Genomic DNA, 27,990 nt, shown 5'->3' with positions numbered 1-27,990 from the left:
TGGGTAATGATAAAAAAAGAGTTGTTTTTTTCGCGGCCAAAAATACACAAACACCATGCATTGTGTCATTATGATGTGTGGCTTTCATTTATCCTAAACTAAACTACCTGACTGGGCCCCTTAAGGTGTAAAACTTTGCACAGACAATTACACCACATTCCTTTAGAAAGCATTCATAGCATTAATTTAGAAATAATGCGCATTCAAATTTCCCAATATTTGTTTTTTTTTTTTCGATTTTACCCACTCCCTTTTCTTCTACATATAATCTTTCAGCATCGCAAAACTTCTTCCGAAATTTATATCCCTTAGTTGTTATAACCAGTAGGTACCTTCTGATAATACTTACAATATATGCCAAGTCTCGTTCTTGATTTCAACATACTTGACAGCCGAAATCACTGTAATGCATATAAGTCAATAAAAAATTGAATCAATATAATTATGTATAATTTATCAAGCATGTAAAGGAAATAAAATGAGGGGGAGAGTGAAATTGGAAGACAAAAAATCAGGATTAGCTTTTTTACTTGTCGGCTTGATTACGAGCCAAAGCAGCCTGAGCTTCAGGCGTAAACAAGCCACGGCCAGATAACAGGTCAACAAGAGGTCTGTGTGACATCCACCAAGCATCTAAAGGCTTACGGTTTTTCATATCTGTAACAGCAATCAATTCTTTTACGGAACGATATGTGACAGAGATACCCGATACACCTACTACAGCAGCAGATTCAGGTATACTACTTAACTCAACAGGGACGGGTTGGTTTTGTTCATGGGCATTTTCAAGAGCAGCAGAGGAATGCTCTTCAAAAAAGTCAATACTACACTTGGCGAGTCTTGTAGCTCTGATACGATCCATAGGACTAGGATTTACACCTTGTTGAATATGTCCCAATACAGCAGTACGTGAATCGAAAAGAGCATGTCCCTCATCCTTCAAGATATCTGAAATAACATCGGTTGTGTAGGTCTTACTGACAGTTTCGTTACGCAGAATGATTCTACCCTCTGATTTATCAGCAGCATCGTCCATATACATGGCCATAAGGTGGCGAGAATCGGATTGAAGACGAGAAAGATTCACACCTTCTTCAGGAATATAGATAGTACTGGCACCACTGGCCAAACCAGCTTCAACAGCCAAATAGCCAGAACGACCACCTTGTACCTCCACAACAAAAACACGACGACGTGATGAACGAGCCGATTGAACAATAGCATCGCAGGAGTCGACGATAGCATTTAAGGCAGTATCAGATCCCAGAGAGAAATCTGTACCAGGAACGTTGTTGGAAACGGTAGCAGATATTAACGCGATGGGGATGTTAAGGGAGGGGTATTTTGGACGGGCAGCTTCCAAGTTAATGACAGACGAGAATGCTTCAAAACCACCCACAACCAAAAGGGATTGAATGTTGAATTTTTGAAGCTGATACGCAATCATACCCATATCTACTGCTTCACCAGGAACAGCACGAGTAGTACCTAACTCGGAACCACCACGAGAAGTCCAACCATCCACACCAATCCACGACAACTCTTCAACAGAGCCAGCAGCCAAACCTGGAAAACCGTTAAGAATAGCGAAAGGTGTATGACCACGATTAAGAGCATAACGCACTGCAGTACGAGTTGCAGCATTCATACCACCGGCAGGAGCACCGACATTAATAATACCAACACGAAGACGACGATGAGGGGGGACGAGCATGGAATCATCGTCCAAAATTGTGGTCGCATTATAAGCAAGATATTCTTCAGCGAATTGGGGATCACGAAGTTCCATAGCACGAGCAAAATTCTTCTCACCAATTGCCTTGGCAACTTCGTGCGTGAGTTCAACAGCCTTCATTAAAGGTCCACTGGTAACCTCGTTAGCACTCATACCAATCATGGGAGAAGGTGTGTCGGGAGTGGAACGTAAAACAGCATCTACAGCTGCTACACTTTGAATAGTAGCTAAAATACGATCAAAAGCAGCAGGTGCACCACCACGTTGAGTATGACCAAGAGTAGTTACACGTGTATCGAGGCCAAGACGGTCAGTTAAAATGTCTTTGATATCTTCAGCCTTAATAGGATTCAAGTTTTTGTCAAGAGCACCTTCAGCAACAATCACTACGGTTTTTCTCTTACCGAGCTTACGATGACGATGAGCCACTGCACATAAGGTCTCTTGCCAGTCTTCTCCAGTAGGTGGTCTTTCTGGGATAAAAACGAAATCGGCACCGGTAGCAATACCAGCAGCTAGAGCCAACCAACCACAATGGCGACCCATCACCTCAATGACAAAAGCACGTGAATGAGATAGAGCTGTTGTACCAATAGAATCGACTGCTTCACAAATACGATGAAGAGAAGTTACAGCACCAATGGTGATATCAGTGGAAGACATATCGTTATCAATTGAGCCGACTAAACCAACAATGGTTAAGCTCGTATAAGAATTAGACTCGTCTTCAGTAATTCTATCTTGTTCCAAAAGTTCTGCAGTCAAACCACTCCACTCAGAACGGAAAACATCAGCACCAGTTAAGGAACCGTCACCACCACAGACGATCAATGCGTCAATACCACTCTTAATTAAGTTTTCAGCAGCCTGTAAACGACCTTCACGCGTTTTAAAAGGCATACATCTAGCTGTACCAATGGTAGTACCGCCCTATTTAATAAGAAAAATTAGCTTATCTCATCACGACCCCATTCCAAAAATAATAATAACTTACAACAGACAAATAACCACGCACACTCTTCCAATCCATCTTTTTAATACCATTATCGACAAGACCTTGATAACCCTCGTAAATAGCAAAAACATCACAACCCTTTGAAATACCATAACGTACAACTGCACGTACACAAGGATTCATGCCGGGTGCGTCACCACCAGATGTGAGTACACCAATTTTTTTACTGGGACCCATATTTTTGTGGGCTTCTTCAACAGAACCAGGACCACTTAGAGGAGTGTTTAAAAGGCTAGGAAAAGCAGGCTTATTTGCAAAGATCACAGTATTGTTTAATGGATCCAGGGTGTAAAGTTCGATCAATTGAAAGGTACCGCTGAATGACTTGATGGATCTATCTTGATAATCACATCCCAAAGTGTCCAACTGAGACTTAACGGCCTATGTTGATAATAACGAATGAATTAATCCATAACCCGAGAAAATTATTGTTTGTTGATATACTTACACCGACGTCGAATACAGATAAGGCTAAAGCGGATTCATTTAAACTCCAATCCATATCCTCGCTGGGTCTTGTTTTGGGCACACATCTCAAATTCAATATAAGACGAATGATTACATCCGAGGTCATGGCGTGCTCATTTGCTTCCATCTTTAACCAAGTCTCCTTATCGTCCTCTTTGTCAAGTTGGTTGGGAGCTGTTAATACCTTAAATCCAAACGCCTTGTAAAATTCAATAGTACGTTGGAAGAGTTCATCCGAACTGGCAACATAAACAATGTGAGAAAGACCTTTAACCATCTATGACGTGACTATTAGAAAAAAGTGAAATAAAGAGGGATGAAATAAGAGTTTTACCTTTTTTTTTAATTTTAATTTGTGAAAAAAGAAGAAATGGAAACTGGGAAATTTTGTTTCGGGTCTTTTTTACATGATTTTTCCGTGACTTCGAACTTTGTATTCAAAACAAAAAAACAAAAAATACCTCTCCGAACATAAAAAGTAAATAAAAGACGTGATGTTTTCATGCAAAAGAAAAGATAAATGAGCTGATTGTGTAGTTGAGTTTATTTTTTGGTGTACCACAAATATAATAATGACGTGTTTCAATGCTTTAACATGGGATTATCAATCCTTTTCTTTAGGTTACACATACGCTTCTCGTAAAGGTTACTTACTCACGTACCTGGGTCAATTTCTTGATGGTTACCTGAAAATCTGGCATTTACACTTCAATATAAAATTAGACTTCTATCAAACATGGCGAATACACGTTACAATTGGTCATTAAATTTAATTGGCGGTGCGCAAATTATTTTATTATAAGATAATTGCAAACCCATTAGCTGTAATATCGCCAAATTCGGGTTTGGTTGGAAGCAGCTTATAATTCCTGAATTTTATAACTACTTCTGCCATCCATGCGTTATCGCCTGTAAACACGATGTCAACCACTTTTCCATACCACACGAGTAAATTATATATTTCATATTTTTCGATTGGCTCTGGCATATCATGTACATAGTAATTCACCCTGATTTCATCCTCATCATCGTAATCCAAATCCGTTTCTGACCCGTCTGCATTCTTTATCCTATCCGAAAGATCATCTTCTTCCTCACTCAGATCTACCGAGTTCATCATTTCTTGTAATTGTTTCACATAGAGTAAACCGGCTTCTGGATCTGAAAAGGGTTGTACTTGTTTGACAGCTGAGCTGGATACTATTTTGTCAGCTATGGCATCTCCCAAAAAATTTAGTTGCGCGATTAAATAGCAAATGTCTTTGGGAAGAACATTTTGCATACAAGGTTCTTCTAGTAACTTTCCCATATCTGTACAAGGCCTTGAAGTGTAAGAATTAAAGGACACATCGTTTTCTAGGTGTGGTTGTGCCAGCATCAATTTTTTGACCACCTCCAATACGCCAGAGATATTAGGTGCATCTGGGGCACACCAATCTCCTGTCAGTGAATGACGGGGTTGATCCTCCCTGGTGGGTGTTAAATTTTCTTTCCTGACTGGTTCGATTATCGGCTCAGCGACTTGAGTTCCATTAAAAACTACCAAAGGTTCATCAAAGGAATAGGGAGTAAGCAAATCTGCCGTATGTATATTGTCAATATCTGAGTCGCTTCCAGTTAAGAAGTCAATAGGCTGATGAGATTCCGCTCTATATACATTTTCTATCTTTTCATTCAAATAACCAACAACTTTGTCTTGTTTACTAATCCTAGTTGATCTTGCAGCTGGCTGTCTTTGCTGAAATCGATATTCCATGGATTCAGTATCTACAGGGCGGAGTAGGTTGGAAGAAGGATCACATATATCGGAGAATCGATGACTGGCCTCGTTCAACAGTCTAGAAGCGCGTTGAAATTCTTGCAAAATAATGGTGGCGCCTACAATTGTACAAGATCTTGCGACATTTTTACTTATGATAAATGGGTCCTGAATGATAAACGGACTTTTGGTATGAACCAATTCTTCAGGCTTAAAGATGACACCGTCAGGTGTGATAATAGAGAGAGTAAAATTGACTGGTATAGAATAATATTGAAAGAAGCCTTTTAAGAGGGAGGAAATGGAATCTGTGTTTCTTCCTTCCCAAACGTTTGTGGCTCCTTTCACGGGTAAATCGTATTCAGAGGAGTTACGTATTTGAACACAATCGTGATACCGTGCGTCACATTTGATGATTTGGTGGTCTTGTAATAATGAAACATATTTTGATGTTTTGTAATTACAGGTACGTGACGAGCATTTGCTTTCAAGTCTTTGAAGACTAGGAATGACCGGATCAGGAAGGGCTGACATAAGATAGTGCAAGACCATAATCACATAAGCATAACTGCTCAATGTACCACCACGAGCTATAAATCATGCATTAGAAAAGAAATCTGACATATTTCATATAATGTGGTGCAACATACGGTTGTTGATGTTTTTCTGCTTTACAAATTGTTTAATAGCAAACACCAAGGGTCGGATTCGAGAGTCCATATTGCAGTATTTTTGAATCATTCCGGTATTTTCGATTCCCAAGATATTATTTGTATTAATATCGCATTGAAAACCTGTCTGAGGATCTACAAATTTACAAATAGGTACAGATGCATTGCCAATAGCTTCTACATTTTTCATTCCAATGTCTCTTAAACGTGATGCTAAAAAGAACATGTTGTAAACAGATTTTGGTTGTTTAGATAACCTGTTTTTGTAATGTTTTAAATCTTGTTCGAATTTCGCTTCAGGTACGACAATACAAAAGTCAACATCAGCATCATGCAAAGCTAGAGAATTTGCTGATGAACTTGTTTAGGAAGACGATTAGTTCCAAAAATGATAATCGCATAAATTGATTGTCATACCCAAAGATTGCAACTTTGTAGTCTAATCCTGGCCATACGTGGTTTAACATGGCTTGCACTCTCTTTTTGAGGAAATTCACATCTGTTACTGATTTTTGTGAAGGAGTTAATAACTATAGGGTATATAAAGAAGGGAGAGGGGATGTCAGTTCCAATCATTAATGAAAAGTTCCTTTTTCTAACTTTACACGACATAGTTTGGTGATCTCATTGGTAAGAGGATCCTGTCTACGTAGACCATCTTTTATGCTGCTGGTGTTAGGAATGGATATAATGGTATTTTCACGCACTGCACGTTCAACGCGTTCCTGTTCTTTGCGTTGTTTTTTATTCATCTGAGCCCTCTCTGCTTCATATCTACGCTTATCGTCCTTTGAATAAAATACAAATAGACTTGCAGATTCATGTGGTTTCCAAGTCAAGGGAGAGAAACATTTGTGATCATGACGTTTGTCATTGCTGTAGACATTCATCGTCATGATTTCAAAGTTCCAATTTTGCCAATTTTTGATCAATCCTGCACGTATTATTTCACGGCCTGCATTCTTGAGAAACAATTCCAACGATCTATAGCACTCGATGATTTTTTGGTAGGCGGAAGGATATGCTAACTTCAAATAGTTGTCGAGGGCAGCTATAAGTACCACACGAGCTGTAGTCGAATCGTTAGAGATGGAATTTTCTAAGGCGTAAATCCCACATTTCTCCAGAAATAAGACCTCCATTTGGTTACTCATTTTATTTGGCAAAAAGGAAAAAGAAAAAAGAAGAAAAAAAGCTTGGTTGGAGCGCCGATATCTTTTTATTTTATTTTTTTCAAGAAAAGCACACCTCTGAAAAGCTTAATCCATCATGCAGCATTTGTCCTGCACGACCAAATTTCTCTGTAATATCTTCAAGCGAAGTTTCTAAGCATTTTTTACTACAAAAAAAAAAGTTGATGAAATGTAACTTTGATATTAGTAGTTACTTACCCGATGTTTTTCTTGATGAAGAATGGATCCTGGATTACCACACAATCACCACTCCAAATGTTGTTCTTTTTGGTCTTTACCAATTGACCACCTTGGGTGATAATCGACACATTTTTGAACTTACTTGCATCTTTAAAGTACGTAAAGAAATGTTCCAAAAGAGATATCAAATGAAGATTGTTGTTACTCTCCCAAACAGAAAAGAATTTGCGTTCTCTTGTTGGCGTGTATTTATCCGTCAAGTTATTTTTAATCTCTAAACAAGTGTGAAATGAGCAATCAAAGCCTGTATCCAAAGACCCAGATTTTTGAAACACCATATGCTCATTGTCAAGTCGGCTGTAGCAGTTTCGTGCATGACAAGGCCCATCATACTCCTGTAAACAGGGAATAACAGGCCTTAATAAAACAGCCATCAAAAAGTGCAGTCCTAAAATAGTATACCCATATGAGCTGAGAAATCCATCATCGTCTATAAAGTAGTAAGTAATTGATGTATTCGCTTCATATTCTTTTTTTCTTACAGCTGTCGATTCCTTGGCAACGAGCAAATTTTTTGATACAATATATGAAAGGACCCACACGTTTATCCAATCTGACATATTCAGCGATCAATCTTCCAGTTTCCAGACCAAGGCCGTAATCCAATGAAAGTGTACAAGGTGTAGTAGATTTATCATCAAAAAAATTCACAAACGGCTGGTGAGAATTAATGTACGCTTTGATATATCGTAATTTTGTTTGCTTGCGAAGTTCCATTGCGATATAGCGCATATTAAAGATGGTTTTTGGGGAATTGCGTAAATCCACCATTCGATAATTGTAGGCTTCGACATACTGTTGAAGATATGCACGACTAACACGGATGCACAAATTTAGATCACTTTCAGTATTACCCAAGCCTGTCATTGTGGATCTAGTGATAGTACATCAGGTTAATGCTATGTTTCTGAACATGCGAGATAATTAACTCTACCCAATAATCTCGATAAATAAAGGTGCATTAGGAAATAAAGCAGTTAAAATACTTTTGATTCTGTCCCGAATTTCCACCCGAGTTTTCAGTGTATTGCCGTTGATTCTGGCGTTCTAGACCTTGATTTAATATCCTATGATATGTCATTTTCCTATCTGTCTATATTTCTTACCTGATATGCATTGATCAGATTATCTGACTCTCCTGCCTGCTTCTGAGGAAGTGCAGCCTTTTTTTTATTGCTGATCTCTCGGCATCATAGGCTGTTTTATCTTGTTTTAGATAAGTGACAAACACAAGGTCTGTATCAAGCTCATGTCTTGCTTCATACAAAGGGGTGAAGTAGTTATGAGCGTGTCTCAAGTCATTGTCATATCTGTGAATAGGCATAATTTCGTAGTTCCATGCATTCCAATTTCTGTTGGCGTAAGTCCGAATATTATATCTACCCTTATTCTTAAGATAAGTGAGCAAATTGCCATGCTCTTCCCGCATCGCCCAGAATAACTCTTCGTCGCGCTCATACAAGTGTTCGACCAATTTATCAAAATAAACTACACGAGCAATTTTCTCATCGCCATCATGGCGGGACCTCGAGTTGCCATAAGCAAATTGGAAGCAAATGTCCAATATGTCAAGTTCATCGTTTATGTTCATTTTAAAAGTAAAAGAAGGAAGGTATTTCCGCCCTGAGTTTCAAGTACCTTTGTGGTTGAAGGACGGTCACACGAGTCTAAAAAAAGAAGTGCCCTTTTTTGGACCCATGCTTCCTATCCTGTTCTCGTTTACATGTTTTTATTCAATCGATTGAGTCGATATCCTCAACAGACCGGGCTAACATTAGCACGATGCAATCGAACACACATGCTACGCATGTCGACCAAAAATGAACCAAAATCAACGGTTGGTCGTAACCGATCCACAAAGTTAAAGCGTAAACTACCAGTTTTACCAGGTAAAGAAAAAATAAAAACGATATCGAAAAGAATTGTATTTTTTACATGCCATGATTCAATTTAGAGTCATTTTTGTCAACAAACTATATCCGACACGATAAAGCAACACCATTACCCGACCAATACACCTCGTTTATTCCAGACTATGTATGGAAGGAGCTTGTATGCGCAGTTCGTTCAGGATTGATTAGAAAAGGATTTATGGCATCGTATAACCACACAGATCATTTAGCACTGAGTGTTCCAAATAGAGGAGCATGTTATTTTCTTGACCACATTGTCCACAAATTGGCTGCGGAAACGAAAGCTGACGTACTAGTACTTGATCCTCAAGATTTTGTATTTTTAGCACAACATAGTTTCAGTAGAGATGGTAACACCCTGGGACGAAGTAGATTAATGTGTTTGTTATTGACTGTTTATTTCCTTTTAATGTAGCTGCCACGATATTACCGTTATTATCATCCATTGACCCAGAATCAAATGCATTATTGGCACTTGGACAAAATGACGGCGATTCAAATATGGATGATGAGGATGAGAGTATTATCGATAAAGCAGAAGGTGGAGGAGCAGTTGAAAAGTTTAAAAAAGATGAAGATGAGGAGAGCGAAGAAGAATCCTATGAGGACGAGGAAGAGGACGAGGAAGCAGCAAAGATTCATAATTCCAGAACGGTGGAATTGGATCTAGCAGATTTGTTCGATGAAACCAGCGATAAAGATAATGAGATACATAAGGTATCTAAAGCTGTGTTAAACCAGGTGTCTACCAAATACACACACATGTTTAAGCATCTGTTGGCGGCTTCGGAAGGCGAAAAGATAATTTATTTGCGAGACTTTGGTGCCATGAAGGATGCATTTACGAGAATTATGTTAAAGTCGTTAGTAACGGCGGTAGAGGAATTAAGACAAAAGGGACAGAAGGTCATGATTGTAGCCTCTCATTGTAATACCAATCAAAATGAAAATTACTACATTCCAGCTATCGCTAATATGCGTCGTATTTCTGTACTCCCATTACTGCAGGATGAGGTTCATTTAAATGATTGGAAGACAGTCATGAAGAGCGATGAAGAAAGGAGAATTACCGAAATTAATGCTAAACAACTGTTAGCCATGTACAGTCAAAAGAGTCCGTTAGATATCGAAAGAAGCCAGGACTTGCTAAAAGACTTGTTGGGGTTAAATAATATTTCCAAATCCATCTGGTCACCCAGTGATGTAGATCGACGTGTGACAACCGCTATAGGTCATGCCCTTGAGCACAACAAGACAGACTTGGATTTCGAGGATTTTAAGGTCGCTCACGGTATAGTTGAACAAGTGTCCGATCTTAAAGAGAAAACATGGAAGCAATTCAAAAATATTGGTACTCCCCTTGTATTGCAAAAGGACGGGAGTGTTGATATGAATGTCTTGAAAAGAAGTTGTAATGAATACGAAAAGAAACTTTTAGGAAGAATGGTAGACCCCTGTAAGTGATAGTATAAATATTAAAGATAGCTGGCACACTGACATAAAAAAAAGCCAAAGTCCAAGGTTCTTTCAAAGACGTTCGTGCACCACCTCTTACAATAGATAGTCTTCAGTCACTGATTTCGTTACCGTTGATTCGTCCAGATCTGTTTAAAAAGGGCATTTTAAAGAAAAACTTTATTCCTGGTGTATTGTTATTCGGGCCGCCTGGTACAGGAAAGGTTTGGGTTGCACACTTGTTTTATTATCATTATTTTTATTTATTTTATAATAGACTATGTTGGCAAAAGCAGTAGCAAAAGATAGTGGGAGTCGGATGCTTGATATTCAAGCAAGTGATGTGTAAAGTCACACAAACATTTCACATGTTCATTTCTAACACTTAGTTTTAAATAGATATGATATGTACGTTGGGCAGGGCGAAAAGAATGTGAAGGCAGTGTTTTCTTTAGCGAGGAAGCTCTCACCCTGTGTTGTATTTATCGACGAAGTTGATAGTTTAATGAACAAACGCGGTTCAGATTATTCTTCTAAATCTCACCGAGAAATTATTAATCAGTTTATGGTTGAATGGGATGGTTTATCTAGTAATAATCAAGGTGTCATTGTTATGGCAGCAACTAACAGGCCATTTGACTTGGATGATGCAGTGCTGAGACGTATGCCTAGACGCATTTTAGGTAACTTTTTATTTATGTTTATGTGTTTACTTGTTTACTTATAACAAATGTAGTCGACTTGCCTAATGTGGAAGATCGTGCAGAGATATTAAACATTTTGTTAAAGGACGAAGAACACCAAATATCAGTAGAAGAACTAGCCAAAAAAACGGAACATTACTCGGGTTCGGATTTGAAAAATGTATGTGTGACAGCAGCTCTCACCGCCGTCCAACAGCAAGTGAAGACAAATATGTCTCAGTCTTTGAATATGGATCATTTCAATACCGCTTTAAAAATGGTCCCACCTAGTTCTAGTGAAGAAATGGATTCTTTGATAGAAATCAGAAAATGGGACGCTAAATTTGGTGATGGCAAGAAGAAGAAGAAATCTAACATTGGCTTTTCAGATTAGTTTAAATCATGTGGGTTTTCCTTTGCCCCCTTCGGATCTTGAAAAATTAATCCCATCATTTTTGGCCTTTAAAGCAAGACCTTTTTCTTTTTTGTCTTTTTTCTTCTTTTTTTTCTTACTGTACACAAAAACATTCCCTCCTCTTCCTCCTCAATCAACCCCCTTTTTTTTTCTTGTAATTATATATATATATACAATATGATGGTAATAGATTTAGAATGCTAAAATTAAAATACAAAAAAGTAATAAAAAGTATATTGTAGAACCACGGTGATATTTCAAATACGGATCACATAACAAAAAGACATCGTCGTCATACTATTGCTCGCCCAGCTTCTGCCCTGGCATTGGTATCAGACTCTTCCTCGTCAGAAGATGAAGATGATAACCAATTTGATCGAATTTCCGACATTTTATCAAATTTAATTCAAGAAGCGAACGAAGCTGTCAATCATGATAATAACAAAGTCAGTACGCCTGGTAGTATTCCTTTAATAAGAAAGTTATCTTCTTCCGCAGCGGTGGAACAACCAAAAAGAGTACACAGAAGCAGGCCCGTCTCATATCCTTCTTCTTCTTCTCTGATATCAGCTAGAAGACGTTCTTCTGCAACAACAGTGATAGTACCAAGACCTTCTCATACAAATATATCAAGATCATCCGCCATGACAAGACAAAAGAGTGGATCGGTGTTATTAGAATCCTTCAAGCGGCTGGATTCTTCCATGGCAATGATCGACTCATTATCTCGTGATTTGGTTCCTGAAAAAAAAATAAAGGCAGCTACCTCATTCGATAGTCGCCTGTCTGCTCTACTCTTATTACCGCTCCTTCATGTACCTCATGCCTTAATATCAATGGTGTTTGATACAATGTCATCAACAGAATTGTATAATAATAACAACAATACACTAGGTGGTATGGTGGTATGGGCCTTTGTGTTTGCCATCACAAATCTTGTCGTTGATAAAGCGGTCATCTCACCCAGTAACACTAGTCCCATACCAACTAAGTTATTACCAGGTACATTTGAACAAGAAATGAGCAAAACAAACAAAAGGAGACCTAAGTCCAAGAAAAGAAATAGTCAAAAGCAACCATTTTATTTTCAACAACAGCAGCCACATGCTGCATGTATGCATAGTGGAATTAATTTGCTTGAAAGAAAGCCTCTTGCAAGAAGAAATTCACTTTGATCATTTTTATTTACTCTTTTTTTTTTTTTTTACTTTTTTTTTATAAACATATGCTATATTATTTACCTTTTCACTCTGCATTATCTGGGCTCTTTATCTCTTTTTTTGGATATGAAAAACACACTATACATGTGAAGAAACTATAAAGTCGTGTATTACCCTCGTACAATGATGATTTTTAAACAAACCCCCAGGTACCAAATAACTATTGCATTACAATCACGGACCGAGTTTATATTTTAGAGCAATTACTCTTTTAGTATCATCGCCTCTTGACAAACAACTTTTGGAGAATTGATCAACATGCAGGGCTACTCCCTATAGATGTGTAACTTTTTTTTCCATTCTCCACTTGTTTAACATTATATCTTGTTTTGGGAATTAAAGCTGTGTGGCACCTAAAACCTGAATTCATGGGATCAGAAACAGTGCAATCATGATCATATTAATTTCTCTTACCCAAACGGCTAATAATGAGAGGTGACTTTTTTAATTTTAATGCACAATCATAATTTAACGTTTATTCAAGGAATGCACATTAGTGGGTTAAGGACAGTGCAGAACTTGTCAATCTTGTTTTGTATTACCGTTTAATTTACCACCTGACTCGTTCACCCCACTAATTTTTATAAGACGCGATTACGTGTTTTCTTGGATAATAATCTTGTGATTAATTTAAGTATAAAAAAAAGGGTAAACAAAACATTCTTTTTCTAGATATACTACACTTGACACTGTATTACACACTTTAAGAAGTACAAATACATATCATGCGCGCGAACTGAGTGTCATTTTCTACGGCTGTGTCTTTTTCCGGGTTCGAAAAAGCTTATTACTTGGGTTTAATCGTACCTTTTTTTTTTTCCTGCGAAAATGAATCGGAGTCGAAGCTGCACAGCTGGCGCAGATTTGATTACGGAGTCTCTGGTATGAGAACATACGATTTCTGACAGATCCGTTTCCGTAGGCGGCCAAAAAAAAGAAGCCGTTATCAGTATTAGTATTAATGAAAGTTAAAAGAATTCATCTTGTTTTTGACTCCCCCCATATTTGCTCTCTCCTAAGACGGGGCTCCCTTTAAAAAGCAAGCACCGGAATCGTTGCGGAACAGTTTGGTGGCGGCAGGAGATGCAATTCTAAGAGCGATAACTTTAAAAACTGACAGTTTAGTTGAGGTTTGCAATGTTAGCCTAAATCCCAACCATAAGAATAATCTAGTTTAGAAGGGTGTATAGTATCGTTTAAAGGTAGCGGACGAGTATGTATACAGCTTAAAAAGCGAGCCTTTACTCTGTAAGTATTTATATAAATCACTAAAGTACCTGGAAATATCCTGTACACCCCGCCGTCCGACTTTAATGTTGCAAGCACAATAGCGGATACTATTTGCAAGTGCAGTCAATTTGATAAATGTTAGCTGTTTTTGCGACGCATTGTGCTAAAAGTTGAAGACATGATAAAGTTGATAAATGAATTCCCAAAGATTTCACAAGCCTATTAAATGTATTCATAACAAAAAAATAAACTGAAAAAAATAAGGTTGTTGAAGTTGAAGCTTTTTAACCGGAGGCAAAAAGGTGCAAGTCATCAGTCAGTTTAGATGGTCCCCTTAAGTTTTTGCTAATATTATATCTAGCAAAATGAATTTACGAAGAAGAGGTTTCTTAGGCCGCTTTAATTGATGTATTTTGGGGCTCATTTGTTTATAAATTAAAAACTGTCAATAATGTATAAATAATGACAGAGACTTTGCATCATTTTTTTTAAGTGAAGAGTTACATTAGTGTAATCTAAAAATGGCAGATTGAGCAGTATATAAGAATACATGTATTTTAGCAAACAGAAATAATTAACCTGTTACTATGCAACTTATTATCATGACAGTCATTTACAAGTGATTTTGGGTATCACTCATATATTATAATTAAAACAAAAAAATAAAAAAATTTGATTGTGTCAACGGTTTGATTTTAAAATCATTGATGTACAGTCTTCCCAATCAGACAGGATTTAGGAAAAGCTAAGGGATAGTTATATTTGCCCAAACTATAAATATCATACTGCTCTTCTTTTATTCGTATAAAGAACGGTTTTGGATTTCTATTTTATCTGATCAACAATGCTATTAAGGCTCGTTTACAAGGTTGATTTCCAACTCTTACCTATTTTCTGCGCCTTTTATTTCTTGAGTTCTTTAGAGAGGTTTGGAAATAGAAACTTGATCAAACTATAAATCCAACTTACCTTAGTATCCATAATTAGATCAAGTCTGGATTTTTCGGTCATCAGCGGCCTTACAGCAGACTTAAACATCACAACCACAGAGTCACAATGCTTTGCAGCAGCATTTTACTTTTGTGTGATTATTTTTGATGTACCCTCCAATATCATTATAAGATGCTGGAAGCCATCTTTTTGGTTGGGGATTATAATGGGGTAAAAATTAATTGGGGTCTACCTAAAGAAAATTTTAGTACGTGATTTACTAAAAAAAAAAGGGTTATTCTCAGCGTCTGGGGTATTATGTCCATATCGATGGCGGCCTGTACTCATTTCCACGGCCTTGTGATAGCCAGACTGATTATCAGCATTTGTGAAGCAGGGTTTTTTCCCAGTGCTGTGTACTATTTGTCATTTTGGTATACGAGAAGAGAATTCGGAAAACGATTAGGGTGTTTATGGTCATTCCGATGCTTAGCAGGTGCTTCAGGAGGATTGTTTGCTTATGGTGTGAGCTGTATAACAATTACAAAACATATGCATGTATGGCAATGGTATATGATAACACAAATATTTCTATTTTCTCTTTTTTTTAATTTTTTATTTATTTATGCTCGTATACTATCATAACAGGACGTTTATTATACAGGGAAGCCCCTGCGTTATAATTGCATTAATCATATCGTGGTACCTACCTAATGATGTAAAAACTGCAAAATTTTTGGTCGTACAAGAGCAGAACATAATTATGCAAAAGCTAAAAGATGGTATGCAAAAATGACATACATGTTTATCATCAACAGACCTGAAATAACAAAATTATTATAGATGTGGGTATATTGAATTATAAGGACTGGTCATGGGATCAGTTTGGAACGGTTCTGTTGGACTCAAAAACATATGCGTTCACCCTAATATATTTATTAGGTGCAGCTTCTGTACAAGGAGTTACCTTATTTTTGCCTACTGCTATATCCAGATTTCATTTTGCAAAATCATCAGTCCTACATACTCAGCTTCTGATGATGCCTCCTTATATCTTGGCCATATTTATATCAATGTCCGTATCATATAGCTCTGGTAATGTAAGGTTGTGAACAACAAACCTATTTAAGCTCTATTTCCTTTGTCTTTAACAATCCACTGTCTCAGATCGTTATTATGAACGATCATATCATCTCATAGGCACCAATGTTGTATCTATGGCTGCACTTATAGTTCTGCTGCTACCTATCCCTTGTATATATACTGGCTACATAACCACATGTATTCTCACAGCAACTGTTTATGCGCATGTTCCCATCAAAGTTACTTGGATAACAAATAACTTGTAAGGAGAATTTAAAGAAAGAAAAAATAGATCAAACTAAAATTAGAGTTTTTAGCACGGGGTTTACTAGAAGAACGGTTGCTTTAGGTGTGATAATTTCTCTGGGATCTGTGGGTAGTGCGATAGGTAGCCAAGTTTTTTATGGTAAAATTGAATTGAAGAACACATAAAAATAAGGTGCTTATAAAATTATTGCTTAGATCCACCAAACTACATGAAAGGAAAAGCACTGATTCTTGTTTTTTTGGTTCTTCAAAGTCTAATGATTTTGTTGACAAGATATTGCTTTGATCGGGAAAACATGCGACGAAAGAAACTGGGAATGGACGATAAAGCATTTCAAGCATACAAGTACAACGGAGAAGATTTAGCAGGAGATAGACATCCTGATTTTAGATACACCATTTAAAGTTTTGAATTTTTTTTTATTTTTTTTCATGAATAAGAAAAAAAAAAGGCATATGAACAAAAGTTGTAGTAAAAATATTAAAATGTAAATGGGGGTAGAAAAAAAAAGCGAAAAAGGGCGAATTTGGGATAAAAGTAGTTTTTTTAAAAAAAAAGAAGGTGTCTATATTACATGTCGGATTAGAGAAAGAAAGGGGAACAGCAAACAGATTATTCGTCTGATCTCGACTCTTCTTTCTCCTTGGGTTCAACAAGATGAGGTTCAACATGTTGGGCTTCGGCTCGGTACTGAGGTTCGACATGATATTGACGTTCGGAGTGATGGGCTTCTATATGATACGGACGGTCAGTATGATGAGGTTCAACTACTCGTTGATATTGACGTTCTGCATATTGTGGTTCCACATGATATTGTGCTTCAACATGACGAGGTTGAGCATGATATTGAGGTTCAATATGACGTGCCTGAGCATGATATTGAGATTCAATATGTCGGCTTTCGCCTTGATACTGGGGCTCAGTACGACGAACTTCAGATTGATATTGAGGTTCGGAACGACGAATCTCGGATTGATAATGACCTTCTGCGTGTCTGGGTTCAGCATGGCGCACTTCCGTTTGATACTGAGCTTCGGCGTGGCGAGGTTCCGCATGACGAACTTCGGAGTGGTATTGAGGCTCAACATGACGAGGATCAGCAGCATGACGAGTTTCGGCAGCATAACGAGGCTCAGCAGCATAACGAGCTTCAGCAACATGGTGAGTTTCAGGAGCATGGTGAGCTTCAGTAATATGACGAGGTTCAGGAAGATGGCGAGCTTCAGCAACGTGGTGAGGTTCAGCAACATGGCGAGCTTCAGCAACATGGTGAGGTTCAGCAACATGGTGAGGTTCAGCGACATGGTGAGGTTCTGCGACATGGTGAGGTTCTGCAACATGGTGAGGCTCAGCAACATAGCGAGGTTCAAGAACCTGGTGAGGTTCAGCAGTACGGTGAGGTTCAGCAACATGACGAGATTCATTGATATGACGAGGATCAGTATGATAATGGGTTTCAATACGAGATTGTTCAGCAGCTTGAGGTTCAGCGTGAGTTTGGGGACGACGAACTTCTTCATGACGATATTCAGCACGATATTGATATGGGTGTTCGGCACGGCTTTCTGCATAGTATTGTCTAGCTTGATGAACTTCTTCTTGAGGTTTTTTAGAAATGTCATCTGCAGCAGGCGATGGTGCATTTCCTTCCTCCTCTTCCTCTTCTTCCTCCTCATCTTCATCCATTTCCTCCTCACTCAACAAATCTTCATTCTTCATAGGATCCGTTGTCTTGATCTTTTTTCTACTATCTGTACCGGCGGTTGACTTACGCTTTCTAGTTTGGCGAATAGTCAAAGGTTTAGGGTTTAAAACTAAATCACAAAGAGAGTCAATACGACGGGCAACAACAAGATCCCGAGGCCAGACAAATCTACTATCAGATTTATTTTCATCATCATCTCCTTCGGTTTCATCACCGTCTTCGATTAGCGCTTGCTTCACATGATAAAATGGTAATTCGGGGTCTTCTACAATTAAATCAGTGCGACCGATTCCGTGTTTACAAATGGCTTCCAACAATGCTTTATCATGCTTAGGAACTTCCCACCAACTAAAAAAAAAAAAAAAAAAAAAAAGTGAGTCTTTTCTTCTCTAAATCATATTTTTCTTGTTTTATCGTCTTACGTCGGTAAACCAGAAGTCTTTCTAGCTTTAAGCAAAAGGGTATCGAGGTCAGGATGTATAATCACCTTTTCACGAATGGTATTCATTTGTTCAATACGCTTCAATGCACGACGTGCCTTGTCATAGGGCACAACATTATCAGTATCATCCTTGAAACTATCATTCAATTCAACACTAGACTCACGACTGGCAGCATCCATGTGATCCTTTGGAGAAGAGACAGGTGTTTCCATATCTGCACCGGCAGCAGGAGCGATTTGGCCACCTTCACTTAAATAACGCTTCACGGCTTCTTCACAAGCAGCATGAGTATCCCGATAATGAAGAGTTAAAGAATCATCCGTCTTCTTTTCGAGACCAGCAATTTCCTTGAAACGGGACCAATTGAAATCATCTTCATCACGTTCTACACCAAATGACATTAAGGTCTTTAAGAAATCACTCTTGTTTTTCTTAGTCCAGCGATTAGAGACTTCGTTTTGTTTTGAGCGTTGTCTTTGTGCAGCGCGGGATTCCTTTTGGCGTTGACGGGATTGACGGTCGTTTTCCTTCTTTTCAACCTTTTCTTGTAACTTTCTCTTGCGAGTACTATTGGCTCTTTCTCTCAAGAAGGCGGCAATGATACGACGAAGACGCATACCAATGTCTGCCTTAGAAGGCCAGACATACACCTTTTGCTTACCATCATATTCCTCGTCATCGGAATAATCCTTATCGTGTTTATCCTCGTAATCACTATCTTCGTCACGCTTAAGAATATTCTTTTTGGGAGTAAGTGGAGTAGGTTCTAAAGAAGTTTGTCGACTACTGTTATCCGCGTCATCATTCTTGTCGGTGGAAGGAGCGGCATCATCATCCTCTAAGACACCGGACTGACTATCATCATACTTACGACCATAGAAGGTGAATTCGGGATCATTACGCATAGCCAAGTATTGTTGATAACCATGTTTACAAATACCCAACAAAAGACAGCGATCTTCATTCTCACCCCACCAAGGAGCAGGAGGGGAACCAGTTACCTTTGGCATTTCCAATGCCTTTGCCTCTTCCCAATCGGTCGGCACGATTTTATCACGGATCAAATGAAGCATTTGAATACGAAGCAAGAAGTTTCGACCCTTACGCTCAATATGATCGATATAATCTTCAGGAGCCTGAATTAAGAAGGATCTAAATTCAGCAATTTGTTTCTTCGTAGCACCGATATAAGGTACGGTTTCGTTTTTCTTGACCTCATCACGTGCGTCATTTATGAGAATATTCTTAATATCTTGAACCAATTTACGATCTTCTTCTGTCGTTTTCTTCACATTTTCAAGTGTAGGTAAGACTTTACGCATCAAAGCACGTGTGACAGCCTTCAGATCCTTTTCGGTACGACGAGGGAAATGTGCCACCATCAGGTCCCAACTTCCATAACCATAAATCATCAACTTGCGTTCATATTTCGTCTTTTCGGATAAGGTCCAGGGTCTGATTTGATCGCTACGTCCACCACCGCGACGCAAAGAAGCCTTTGGCTCGGCCTCTTCTTCGTAGGCAGCATCCGAATCGTCTGCATTGTCATTAGAAGAATAAGATCCGTCAGCAGGACGAGTACCAAAACGTTGTACTTGGCGACGTTTACGAGGCAAAGATACAATCAATGTATTTTCATCGGGTAATTCGGTAGTATCAATATGTGCTTTAGCAGCCCACTTTTCCCAGAAATCAGGATCATCTAAATCAACACCAATGTTATCGTCATCTACAGCAGCAGAGAAAGTAGCCTTGGAGAAAACAGAGCCCTTTTCGTTGCCTTCATGTTTAATGACAGTTGTACGACGTTCAAGGATCTGGTCGATATCTTCTTCACAGAATTTTGCACTTGCTTCATCATCCAACATGGCGCCATAAGCACCCTTCTTTAAAAGATCCTCAATTTCTTTTCGACCCAATTCAGTGGTCTTGTTTGCGTTACCATCATCGTGCGTGCCCATAACGGCTTTATCAAGACCTAATTTCATACCAGCACGATCGAACATGTCCTTCTCGTAAGTATTAGCACAAATCAGACGGTATATTTGAACGGGTTTTGTTTGACCAATACGATGACAACGGGCTTGTGCTTGTAAATCATTTTGAGGGTTCCAATCACTATCAAAGATAATACAGGTATCTGCAGCAGTCAAGTTAATACCTACACCACCAGCACGGGTACAGAGTAAAAAAACAAAGGATTCTTCAATAGGTAAAGTCGAGAATCGATCAATAGCAGCTTGACGTTGATCACCAGGAACACTACCGTCAATACGCTCATACGCATAACTACGACCACGAAGGTAATCTGCCAGGATATCCAAACAACTATAATAATTAAAACAGATTTTCAGCGTTAGACAACAAACATACATATTATTCAACTTTTTCTTTCTCTTACCTTGTGAATTGAGAAAAGATTAAAACCTTGTGGTTACCTTGAATCAATTTTCTCAAAAGTTTATCGATCAAGACCAATTTACCAGAAGATTGGACTAGACAGTTAAATTGTTCTTGTTGACCAGTAGCGTTACATTCGGAAACAATCACATCTTCAGCACCTTCCAAAAGATAGGGATGGATACAACATTTACGAAGTTGCATCATAATGTTACGAAGGTGAGGCATTTCCTTGTTGGCTGTTGACAACGAAAAAGTTAGTACGGTAAAAGACTAGAATGACCAGGAAAAAATCTTACTTTTAGATCCCTTTTTCAAGAAACTGAAATTCTTTTCAAGAATAGCCCTGTACCATTTCTTTTGAGGGTTGGTCAATTCAACTTCAATAACAGTTTCCTCCTTGACAGGAATTGTCTTTTCAACATCTTCCTTGAAACGTCTCAACATGATGGGTTGTAATAAGGCTTGTAATTTCTCGACTTCATGAGCTGTCTTCAATGATCCATATTCAGAAAAGAAGTAAGCTTCGTCATTGTATATGTCAGGTTGCATGAATTGAAGCAAACTATATAGTTCACCTAAATTATTTTGCAAGGGAGTACCTAATCAAAAAGAAGAAGAAAAAAAATTAATACATATACCAAAATATCCCATATGTGTGTCAATTTACCCGTCAATAACAACTTGTGATCCATGTAAAAAGTTCTCAAGATTTCCAAGACCTTGGAATTCTTGTTTTTTAAACGATGCGCTTCGTCAAAAACACCACAACGCCATGGAATATCCTTCAATGTCATTGCACCAGCAGAGGCCATTTCATAGGTTGTAATCAGCACATCAAATTTATATTTGCCGGGAATGATATTGCCCTCAATGTCTTGGTAATGGAACTCAGTTTCAACGATCAAGTTACGAGCCATGGTACTTCCACGGAAATCGATCACATTCAAGTCAGTCCAAGCATTAAATGCACGAGTCCAATGAGGAATGGTGGATAAAGGAGCAATGATTAAAAATGGACCACGAATATGAAGGTTGTTGTAGATGTCGTTTAAGAGAGCAACGGATTGAACAGTTTTACCCAGACCCATTTCATCAGCCAAAATACAGGATCTAAAAGTATAGTAGCAGTATCTCAACCAGTTGAGACCTTCTAACTGATATGGACGTAATGTATTGTTGTATTTGTATGGAGGTGATACAGCATAATGAGTAAATTGGGTGACATCAGGACGAGGAGGACAAGGACCAGCCTTCTCTGGAGGAATGATCTTTCTAGAGATAAATTCATCTAATAGGACGCTATCACATTTTCTCACATCTTCTTCCGTCTCCCAAGTAGAAGCATCATAAAATGAATTATTCCATTTCACAAGATAATATACTCTACTTTCACCGGTATGAGGATCTTCTAATTCACCATCATCGATGACACGATCCATCTTTAAATAGTCTTTGAAATCTTCTCCCTTCTCGCCTTCTGCATAATACTTTTGTAAAAACTTTTTGACACGGTGCTTCCCTAAATGTTCAGATTCAATCTGCTTCAGTGGCACCCATTCCACATGAAGGAAACTTGTGTTTTTGTACTTGATTAAAAGCTCTTCTTGTCCGGTCTCCGCATTTTTTCGATAATTTAAGATGCGTTCAAAGACACCCGTGCCCATCGGAATCATGACAGGCTCTTCGGGTTCAGCCACTGCCTGTCCCTTCTTCTTTGACTTTTCTCCGCCATCACTATCATCAAATTCACTATCAGCGCCATTATCTGACTCTTCAGATTCAAGATCCTAATGTTTCAAGGAAAAGAGAACTTCGCGTCAGTACCAAAAAAAAAAAAAAAAAAAAAAAAAAAGAAGAGAGACTACATATACAGTGAATTTGCTACTTACAAAGTCTTCTTCTTCGTCTGAAGAAGCATCGTAAACACGTTTCTTCTTTGCTGCGTTTCTTGAAGGTCTCTTGGGTCTCTGTTGCTGTTCAGCCAAGTGACGTTGTTGTAATTGTTGTTGCTGGTGCAAATGTTGCTGCAGCTGAATTTGATGTTGTTGCTGCATTTGATGTTGCATCATTAATTGCTGCTGCTGATTAGGATGAGGTTGTAAATTGTGGAAGCGTTGATCATAGCCACCTTGCTGATGCTGGTGTTGTTGATGTTGATGTTGCTGCTGCTGCATCATCAATTGTCGTTGCATCTGTTGACGTTGCAACTGCTGTTGGTAGGCTTGTAATGCTTGGGGGGACAGCTGTTGTTGTTGCTGCGGGGTAGGATAAGGCCGTCCCTGCTGCTGCTGTTGTTGGCTATACCCAGCGACAAATTGAGGTCTCATTTGTTGTGGTTGTTGTGGGGATTGCATTTGGCTCATCATGGAGTTTGAATACATGGCCTGACGATTCACAATGGGAGAAGTATTATTTACTAACATTGGAGAAATCTGTTGTTGTGGCGAGGGTTGAGCTGGGACGGGAGGTCTTTGATAAGCATTGAAAGCGGCAGGATTATTAGCAGGGTTATAGTTTAGCTGTTGCTGCTGCTGCTGCTGTTGCTGTTGCTGCTGTGCCCTTAAGTAATTCAACTGCTGCTGTTGAAGTTGTTGAGGAGTAGCCTGTTGAGGAGAACGCTGCTGCTGAAGAAACTGCTGTTGCTGATAAAAGAAGTTTGGGTCCACGTTAGCGTTGTAACCTTGGGTAGGTTGTTGTAAATTTATCATATTTGGGTTCGTTGACGGTTGTTGCTGCTGTTGAGGTGGCAACGGTTGTTGTTGTGGTTGATTCGGGCTATTCATTGAATAAGCTGAATTTGACATAAAGTTCTGAAAACCATCTCTTTGTTGGGCCATAGTGAAAAAAAAAGTCTCCGTATAATTCGAACTTTTTTTCCCCCTTTAATAACAAATCTTTTCTTGAAAGAAGGAAATTTTCTCCTAAACGTTTTAAAAAAAAATTATATATATTGAATATACAAAGAGCGTTAAAGAAGGGAAAAAAGTTTTCAGCTTTTTTTTTTTTTTTTTTTTTTTTTTTTTTTTTGTGGATTATTAAACAAGCGTCTTTATTATTGGTTCGTGTTTTATACTTCGCGTCCAAAAGAGTTGACGTGTTGTACCAATACTTGTTTAAAAAAAAAAAAACTTACCAAGTGTATTTTCTTTCTTTTTTTAAAAAAAAGTATTCTTTTTTTCAAAAGCTTTCTTTTTCGTTATATGAACGGCTCAAATAGAAAAACAAAAGAGAATAAAGAATATAAACAATTTACCTTAATTTTTTTGTCTAAAAATTTTTTTTTATCCAACCCCAGTCGTGCAAAACGGTGGCGTTTGGATTAAATCTATTGATTCCCCGAGATGTAAAATTCTGACCCCTTGGTTTTTTCTTTCTTTCCATAAATCCTCTCGCATTCCATATAAGCTATTACAGCAATAATATTCTAATATCATACCCTTGCTCCCTCTCTCTTTTTTTTTTCCAGTACAGTAGACGGTGGTTTTTCCCATTGAAAATGTGAGACATAATCACACTCTATCGTGAGATTTGTCGTAATTCCAAACTCCTTTGTGCTACGATCACTTACAAATCAGCTCCCAACAATAGCCATACAGCTTTCTTGTGTAATCTTACTACAGCCAATGAATCCTTTCCATTGCGTGCCCTGTTTTTGTCAGATCGTAAACTTGGACAATGAATGTGCTCTTTCTCACAAGCAACAGTAGTGTTTTTGTAGTGAGAAATATATCAAATTCAAAAAAAAACATTGATTATGAGCTTTAAACTACCGAATTTAAGATGTCCTATAACTTGTGACAAATGAACAATTCTTTTCCTCTATCTTGGTTTCATCTAAAGAAATTCTAACCCTGTGACTATAAAAAAGTCATTTGAATGAATGTAATCTCAGCCATTCACGTGGACATAGGTATTATTCCGCAAAGTTTTAACACTCAGGGCATGAACTCTCTATAATAGTTATTGGTTGTATATGATCTCCCATTGTTTACAAAAGGCATGGTAATGACTGCGAGCTTTTTTTTGTGGTGTTTCTTTTACAATAACCTTTAACGTATCTTCATCCTACAAGTCATTACAGATCAGGTAACTCGTGTTCCTTGATATAATTCTGAAATAATGGATAAATTTATCATTTACCGTGATAAGTAATGACTCGTACTAGCAAACAGAAAATTAATACCTCCACTCCGTCTATTTATCATGGTATGACATCGACCCTGAGTAAAGTAAACGCGGCAGAGCCAGAATGTTTAATTACAAATGAGTACCAGAATTCTGAACAGTCTTATACAACCGATTAGATTTTTATTTTTAAAAAAAGGTGAAACTTTTATCTTTATTATTTAATGCAGCTATACATTTTTGCAATTCGCATATTCTAAGCAAAAGTATTTATTACGTTTGGATACTATCAGTTGGCAATTTCGACGTTGTGGTATTGGGCATACACATATATCAATAACCAACATTATGCATCGTCAAATGTATTGAAACGAACCAAATATAATTTTACATCTTCATATGTATGTGCTTCATAGTCGCTACTTACAGGAAATCTGTTACATTTATGTCCACAACGATAACTCTCTGTATGAACAAAGATTTTTCTTGGGCAATGGTAAACTTTTCTCAGGCATGAAATTGATGAGATTAGTTGAAAAGGTATGGCCTTGACTCTTCCGATATACGAAGGCAACAAAAAAGGGTCAATTGTATGATTTATACTACAATTAAACTGCTCTTCAGTAAGGAGTTGATATAAAACCTCCTCTTTGGTATTCATGATTTTATCAATCTTGTTGCTCAAAGCTGGGATACCATAGAAATCTGCTTCATTTTTCAAACTCTTTAAATAACATTTTTCGATGTCAAAATCTCCAGTTCGAAGATATAGCAAAATAAATCGGAACAGAAACCCATCTCTATCAATAAAGATTTCATCACTTGTTTGTTCGTCCCATTCCCCGTCGACCAATGATGTCAAATAAACGGATTCACGCAGGGTATCGTGGGTTGTTACATAGTTTGTGCCCCCAACGTTTAGTTTTACAATATCTTCACCAGTCATGATAATACAATAGTGCTTTGAGTAAAAGGGAAGAAAGATAGATGCATATGAAAACTGTAAAATAAAAAATTGATAGCTGACATAGTTGGCGGCAACTTTTGACCCCGAAGAGTTGATAGATAAAAATGATTCATTTTCTATTTCGAATTACTCTAAGAACTCAATTTTTGGACATGTTAAGTTTTTTTTTTTTCCTTACATCTTGACTTAATCATAACTACAAGAATAATATAAGAATATATGCTTGTGTAACACGACCTCCTACTGCAAAACTTGGTTTGCTATTCATGTGAGTAACTTAGCTAGACAAGCTTAGGATGTTAATATGTAGCATATAATTATGTTTTATAGGTGTACCTCGTCAATAGAAAGGTATAGTAATTGTGTTCACTTATATAGACACAAATTACTCAAATCAGAATATGTGATTATTTACAAAATGTATAAAAAATCATTACATCTTGTTTGCAAATCATTATTGTTGGCGACATTATAGATAAATAAAAGTGATATAATCGTGTTAAAGTTGTGGACGAAACTATTGACTTGAAATAATAGTACTTGTTGATGATAGCTGCTACAAAATATGGAAATTTTTATATGGAGGGTCCGTAAGTTATCCTGAGTAGATATTAATTATTATTAGTGAAGTGAGCAGCAAAAAGTTGCTGTACTGTAGACAGAAATTGGGTACATCTAAGATTGCTGGAAGCTACAGCGAATGCATTTCTATTTCGCTGTGGTTTTTTTCATACAGTGTGCAAAATGGGATTCTGAAAAGTGAGCAAGACATAAAAATCAACTTTATACGCGAAAAATATCGTAATCAGTCATTCAATGCATGATAGATGGACGTGTATGACAAGTATGTGTATAGTTTAAACAAATAACACTCTCATGAATTTGACCAATTCACAAGAGCGATTATTTAATTTGCAGATAGATTTATTGTGGTGATAGAAAAAAAAGAAAACTTAGATCTTTTGCATAGCAGCAACATCAACGGATTGGACGAAATCCTCGAATTCCAAAATCTTATCAGATAAATCTTCCATGAGGACCTTATCATCTTCAACAACACAGTTGATTTGGAGCTTCTTGATACCGTAACCGATGGCAACAAGTTGAGAACCACCCCAGAGGAGACCATCCATGACAATGGACTTGACGGCCTTGGTCAATTCCTCCATATCAGTCTCATCATCCCAAGGCTTAACTTCAAGGGTGACGGTGGTCTTGGCAGTAGGCTTGGGCTTACCGGCCTTCTTGGCGTTGTATTCAGCAACACGTTGAGCCTTAAGCTTCTCAGCTTCCTCATCAACTTCCTCATCATCGGAACCGAAGAGATCAATGTCATCATCTTCTTCAGTGGCAGCGGCAGCGGGAGCGGCGGTCTCAGTAGGCCTATTGTAAAAGAATAAACGCGTAAGTACGACGAATCACGACCGAACAAGACTATTACTTACTTAACCTCGGAGAACCACTTGTTGACGTTGACGAACTCGGCAGCAGGGGCGGAACCTAAGGCCTTGGCAACAGCAGCATCAGCTTCAGTAGCCTTATCACTACAGAAGAAAAAAAAATGTCAATACTAAGCCACCAAATTTACAAAAGTTGAACTGGAAGGGTTCCAATGAAACAAAAAACAGAAAAGAATACATACGAGGCAATGAACTTGTTCTCAGCAAGGTGAGCTTCGAGAATGATAAGAGCTAAAGGGAGTTCGAGAGTAACAGACATTGTTTAAAGATGTGTATGGATGCAAAAGAAGTAGATTAACTGGCTTCGCCTGCACACTTAAAAAATATTTTTTTTTTCTCGAAAAAAATCTAGGCCAATCATTTTCGTTCCTTTTTGTATCTCGAATGTTGATTTTTTTTTTACGAAATAAGGCAGGTAAAGCAGTACTGCATGAGATAGCTCAGAGTCACTGGCAAAAGAGTTTGTTTCTTGCTCTATTCGCCAATTCAGGTTATTCAATTCCTTTTTCGAGCTTTTTTCCTCATAGTGTTCAGGATCAAGAATGAGCTTGATAAGCCACAAATTTTCGATAGAGTCTGACTTGGAAAGGAGAGCGACTGCATTTGCCC

General features: G+C 38.0%; 9 protein-coding genes across 9 annotated transcripts; 3 read left to right on the top strand and 6 right to left on the bottom strand.

The window, feature by feature from the left end:
* Nucleotides 1–526: 526 nt before the first annotated feature.
* EV154DRAFT_432174 (6-phosphofructokinase) lies at nucleotides 527–3,324 on the bottom strand (the record flags this gene model as incomplete). The annotated part of the gene is made up of 3 exons (XM_051596655.1): nucleotides 527–2,665; nucleotides 2,730–3,131; nucleotides 3,199–3,324. The coding sequence occupies 3 exons, from the start codon at nucleotides 3,322–3,324 to the stop codon at nucleotides 527–529; spliced, it is 2,667 nt and encodes an 888-aa protein (XP_051450807.1).
* A 425-nt stretch (nucleotides 3,325–3,749) lies between these two features.
* EV154DRAFT_531254 (uncharacterized protein) lies at nucleotides 3,750–6,832 on the bottom strand. Its single transcript, XM_051603817.1, has 4 exons — nucleotides 6,254–6,832; nucleotides 6,066–6,178; nucleotides 5,628–6,007; nucleotides 3,750–5,567 (listed from the first exon to the last, which is right to left on the bottom strand). The coding sequence occupies exons 1-4, from the start codon at nucleotides 6,800–6,802 to the stop codon at nucleotides 4,015–4,017; spliced, it is 2,595 nt and encodes an 864-aa protein (XP_051450806.1). The 5' UTR covers nucleotides 6,803–6,832; the 3' UTR covers nucleotides 3,750–4,014.
* Nucleotides 6,833–6,881: 49 nt separating this feature from the next.
* Nucleotides 6,882–8,672, bottom strand: EV154DRAFT_571342 (uncharacterized protein; the record flags this gene model as incomplete). The annotated part of the gene is made up of 6 exons (XM_051606258.1): nucleotides 6,882–6,987; nucleotides 7,040–7,511; nucleotides 7,564–7,955; nucleotides 8,016–8,128; nucleotides 8,188–8,244; nucleotides 8,307–8,672. 6 exons carry the CDS (start codon nucleotides 8,670–8,672, stop codon nucleotides 6,882–6,884), a joined length of 1,506 nt encoding a protein of 501 aa, XP_051450805.1.
* Nucleotides 8,673–9,172: 500 nt separating this feature from the next.
* On the top strand, nucleotides 9,173–11,526 carry EV154DRAFT_432155 (P-loop containing nucleoside triphosphate hydrolase protein; the record flags this gene model as incomplete). The annotated part of the gene is made up of 6 exons (XM_051596654.1): nucleotides 9,173–9,344; nucleotides 9,410–10,450; nucleotides 10,504–10,673; nucleotides 10,727–10,794; nucleotides 10,849–11,156; nucleotides 11,186–11,526. 6 exons carry the CDS (start codon nucleotides 9,173–9,175, stop codon nucleotides 11,524–11,526), a joined length of 2,100 nt encoding a protein of 699 aa, XP_051450804.1.
* Nucleotides 11,527–11,724: 198 nt separating this feature from the next.
* EV154DRAFT_571340 (uncharacterized protein) lies at nucleotides 11,725–12,722 on the top strand (the record flags this gene model as incomplete). Its single annotated transcript, XM_051606257.1, has 2 exons — nucleotides 11,725–11,730; nucleotides 11,790–12,722. The coding sequence occupies 2 exons, from the start codon at nucleotides 11,725–11,727 to the stop codon at nucleotides 12,720–12,722; spliced, it is 939 nt and encodes a 312-aa protein (XP_051450803.1).
* A 2,100-nt stretch (nucleotides 12,723–14,822) lies between these two features.
* Nucleotides 14,823–16,681, top strand: EV154DRAFT_556847 (major facilitator superfamily domain-containing protein; the record flags this gene model as incomplete). Its single annotated transcript, XM_051605377.1, has 8 exons — nucleotides 14,823–14,924; nucleotides 14,985–15,158; nucleotides 15,221–15,496; nucleotides 15,576–15,709; nucleotides 15,771–16,022; nucleotides 16,095–16,272; nucleotides 16,319–16,416; nucleotides 16,473–16,681. The coding sequence occupies exons 1-8, from the start codon at nucleotides 14,842–14,844 to the stop codon at nucleotides 16,679–16,681; spliced, it is 1,404 nt and encodes a 467-aa protein (XP_051450802.1). The 5' UTR covers nucleotides 14,823–14,841.
* A 1,552-nt stretch (nucleotides 16,682–18,233) lies between these two features.
* EV154DRAFT_134484 (P-loop containing nucleoside triphosphate hydrolase protein) lies at nucleotides 18,234–23,813 on the bottom strand. The gene is made up of 7 exons (XM_051594043.1): nucleotides 22,719–23,813; nucleotides 21,497–22,616; nucleotides 21,126–21,428; nucleotides 20,828–21,065; nucleotides 18,590–20,754; nucleotides 18,406–18,521; nucleotides 18,234–18,331 (listed from the first exon to the last, which is right to left on the bottom strand). The coding sequence occupies exons 1-6, from the start codon at nucleotides 23,664–23,666 to the stop codon at nucleotides 18,496–18,498; spliced, it is 4,800 nt and encodes a 1,599-aa protein (XP_051450801.1). The 5' UTR covers nucleotides 23,667–23,813; the 3' UTR covers nucleotides 18,234–18,331; nucleotides 18,406–18,495.
* A 990-nt stretch (nucleotides 23,814–24,803) lies between these two features.
* On the bottom strand, nucleotides 24,804–26,053 carry EV154DRAFT_134470 (BTB/POZ protein). Its single transcript, XM_051594042.1, has one exon. The coding sequence runs from the start codon at nucleotides 25,898–25,900 to the stop codon at nucleotides 25,301–25,303; it is 600 nt and encodes a 199-aa protein (XP_051450800.1). The 5' UTR covers nucleotides 25,901–26,053; the 3' UTR covers nucleotides 24,804–25,300.
* Nucleotides 26,054–26,775: 722 nt separating this feature from the next.
* EV154DRAFT_453593 (uncharacterized protein) lies at nucleotides 26,776–27,757 on the bottom strand. Its single transcript, XM_051597293.1, has 3 exons — nucleotides 27,564–27,757; nucleotides 27,367–27,465; nucleotides 26,776–27,304 (listed from the first exon to the last, which is right to left on the bottom strand). The coding sequence occupies exons 1-3, from the start codon at nucleotides 27,638–27,640 to the stop codon at nucleotides 26,875–26,877; spliced, it is 606 nt and encodes a 201-aa protein (XP_051450799.1). The 5' UTR covers nucleotides 27,641–27,757; the 3' UTR covers nucleotides 26,776–26,874.
* Between the last annotated feature and the right edge of the window lie 233 nt (nucleotides 27,758–27,990).

The sequence above is a fragment of the Mucor mucedo genome (assembly GCF_025094135.1).
Source record: "Mucor mucedo strain NRRL 3635 chromosome Unknown EV154scaffold_223, whole genome shotgun sequence".
In the NCBI taxonomy this organism is placed as follows: Eukaryota; Fungi; Mucoromycota; class Mucoromycetes; order Mucorales; family Mucoraceae; genus Mucor; species Mucor mucedo.
The sequence above is the reverse complement of the archived record's forward strand: the minus strand, read 5'-3'. Positions and strand labels throughout refer to the sequence as shown.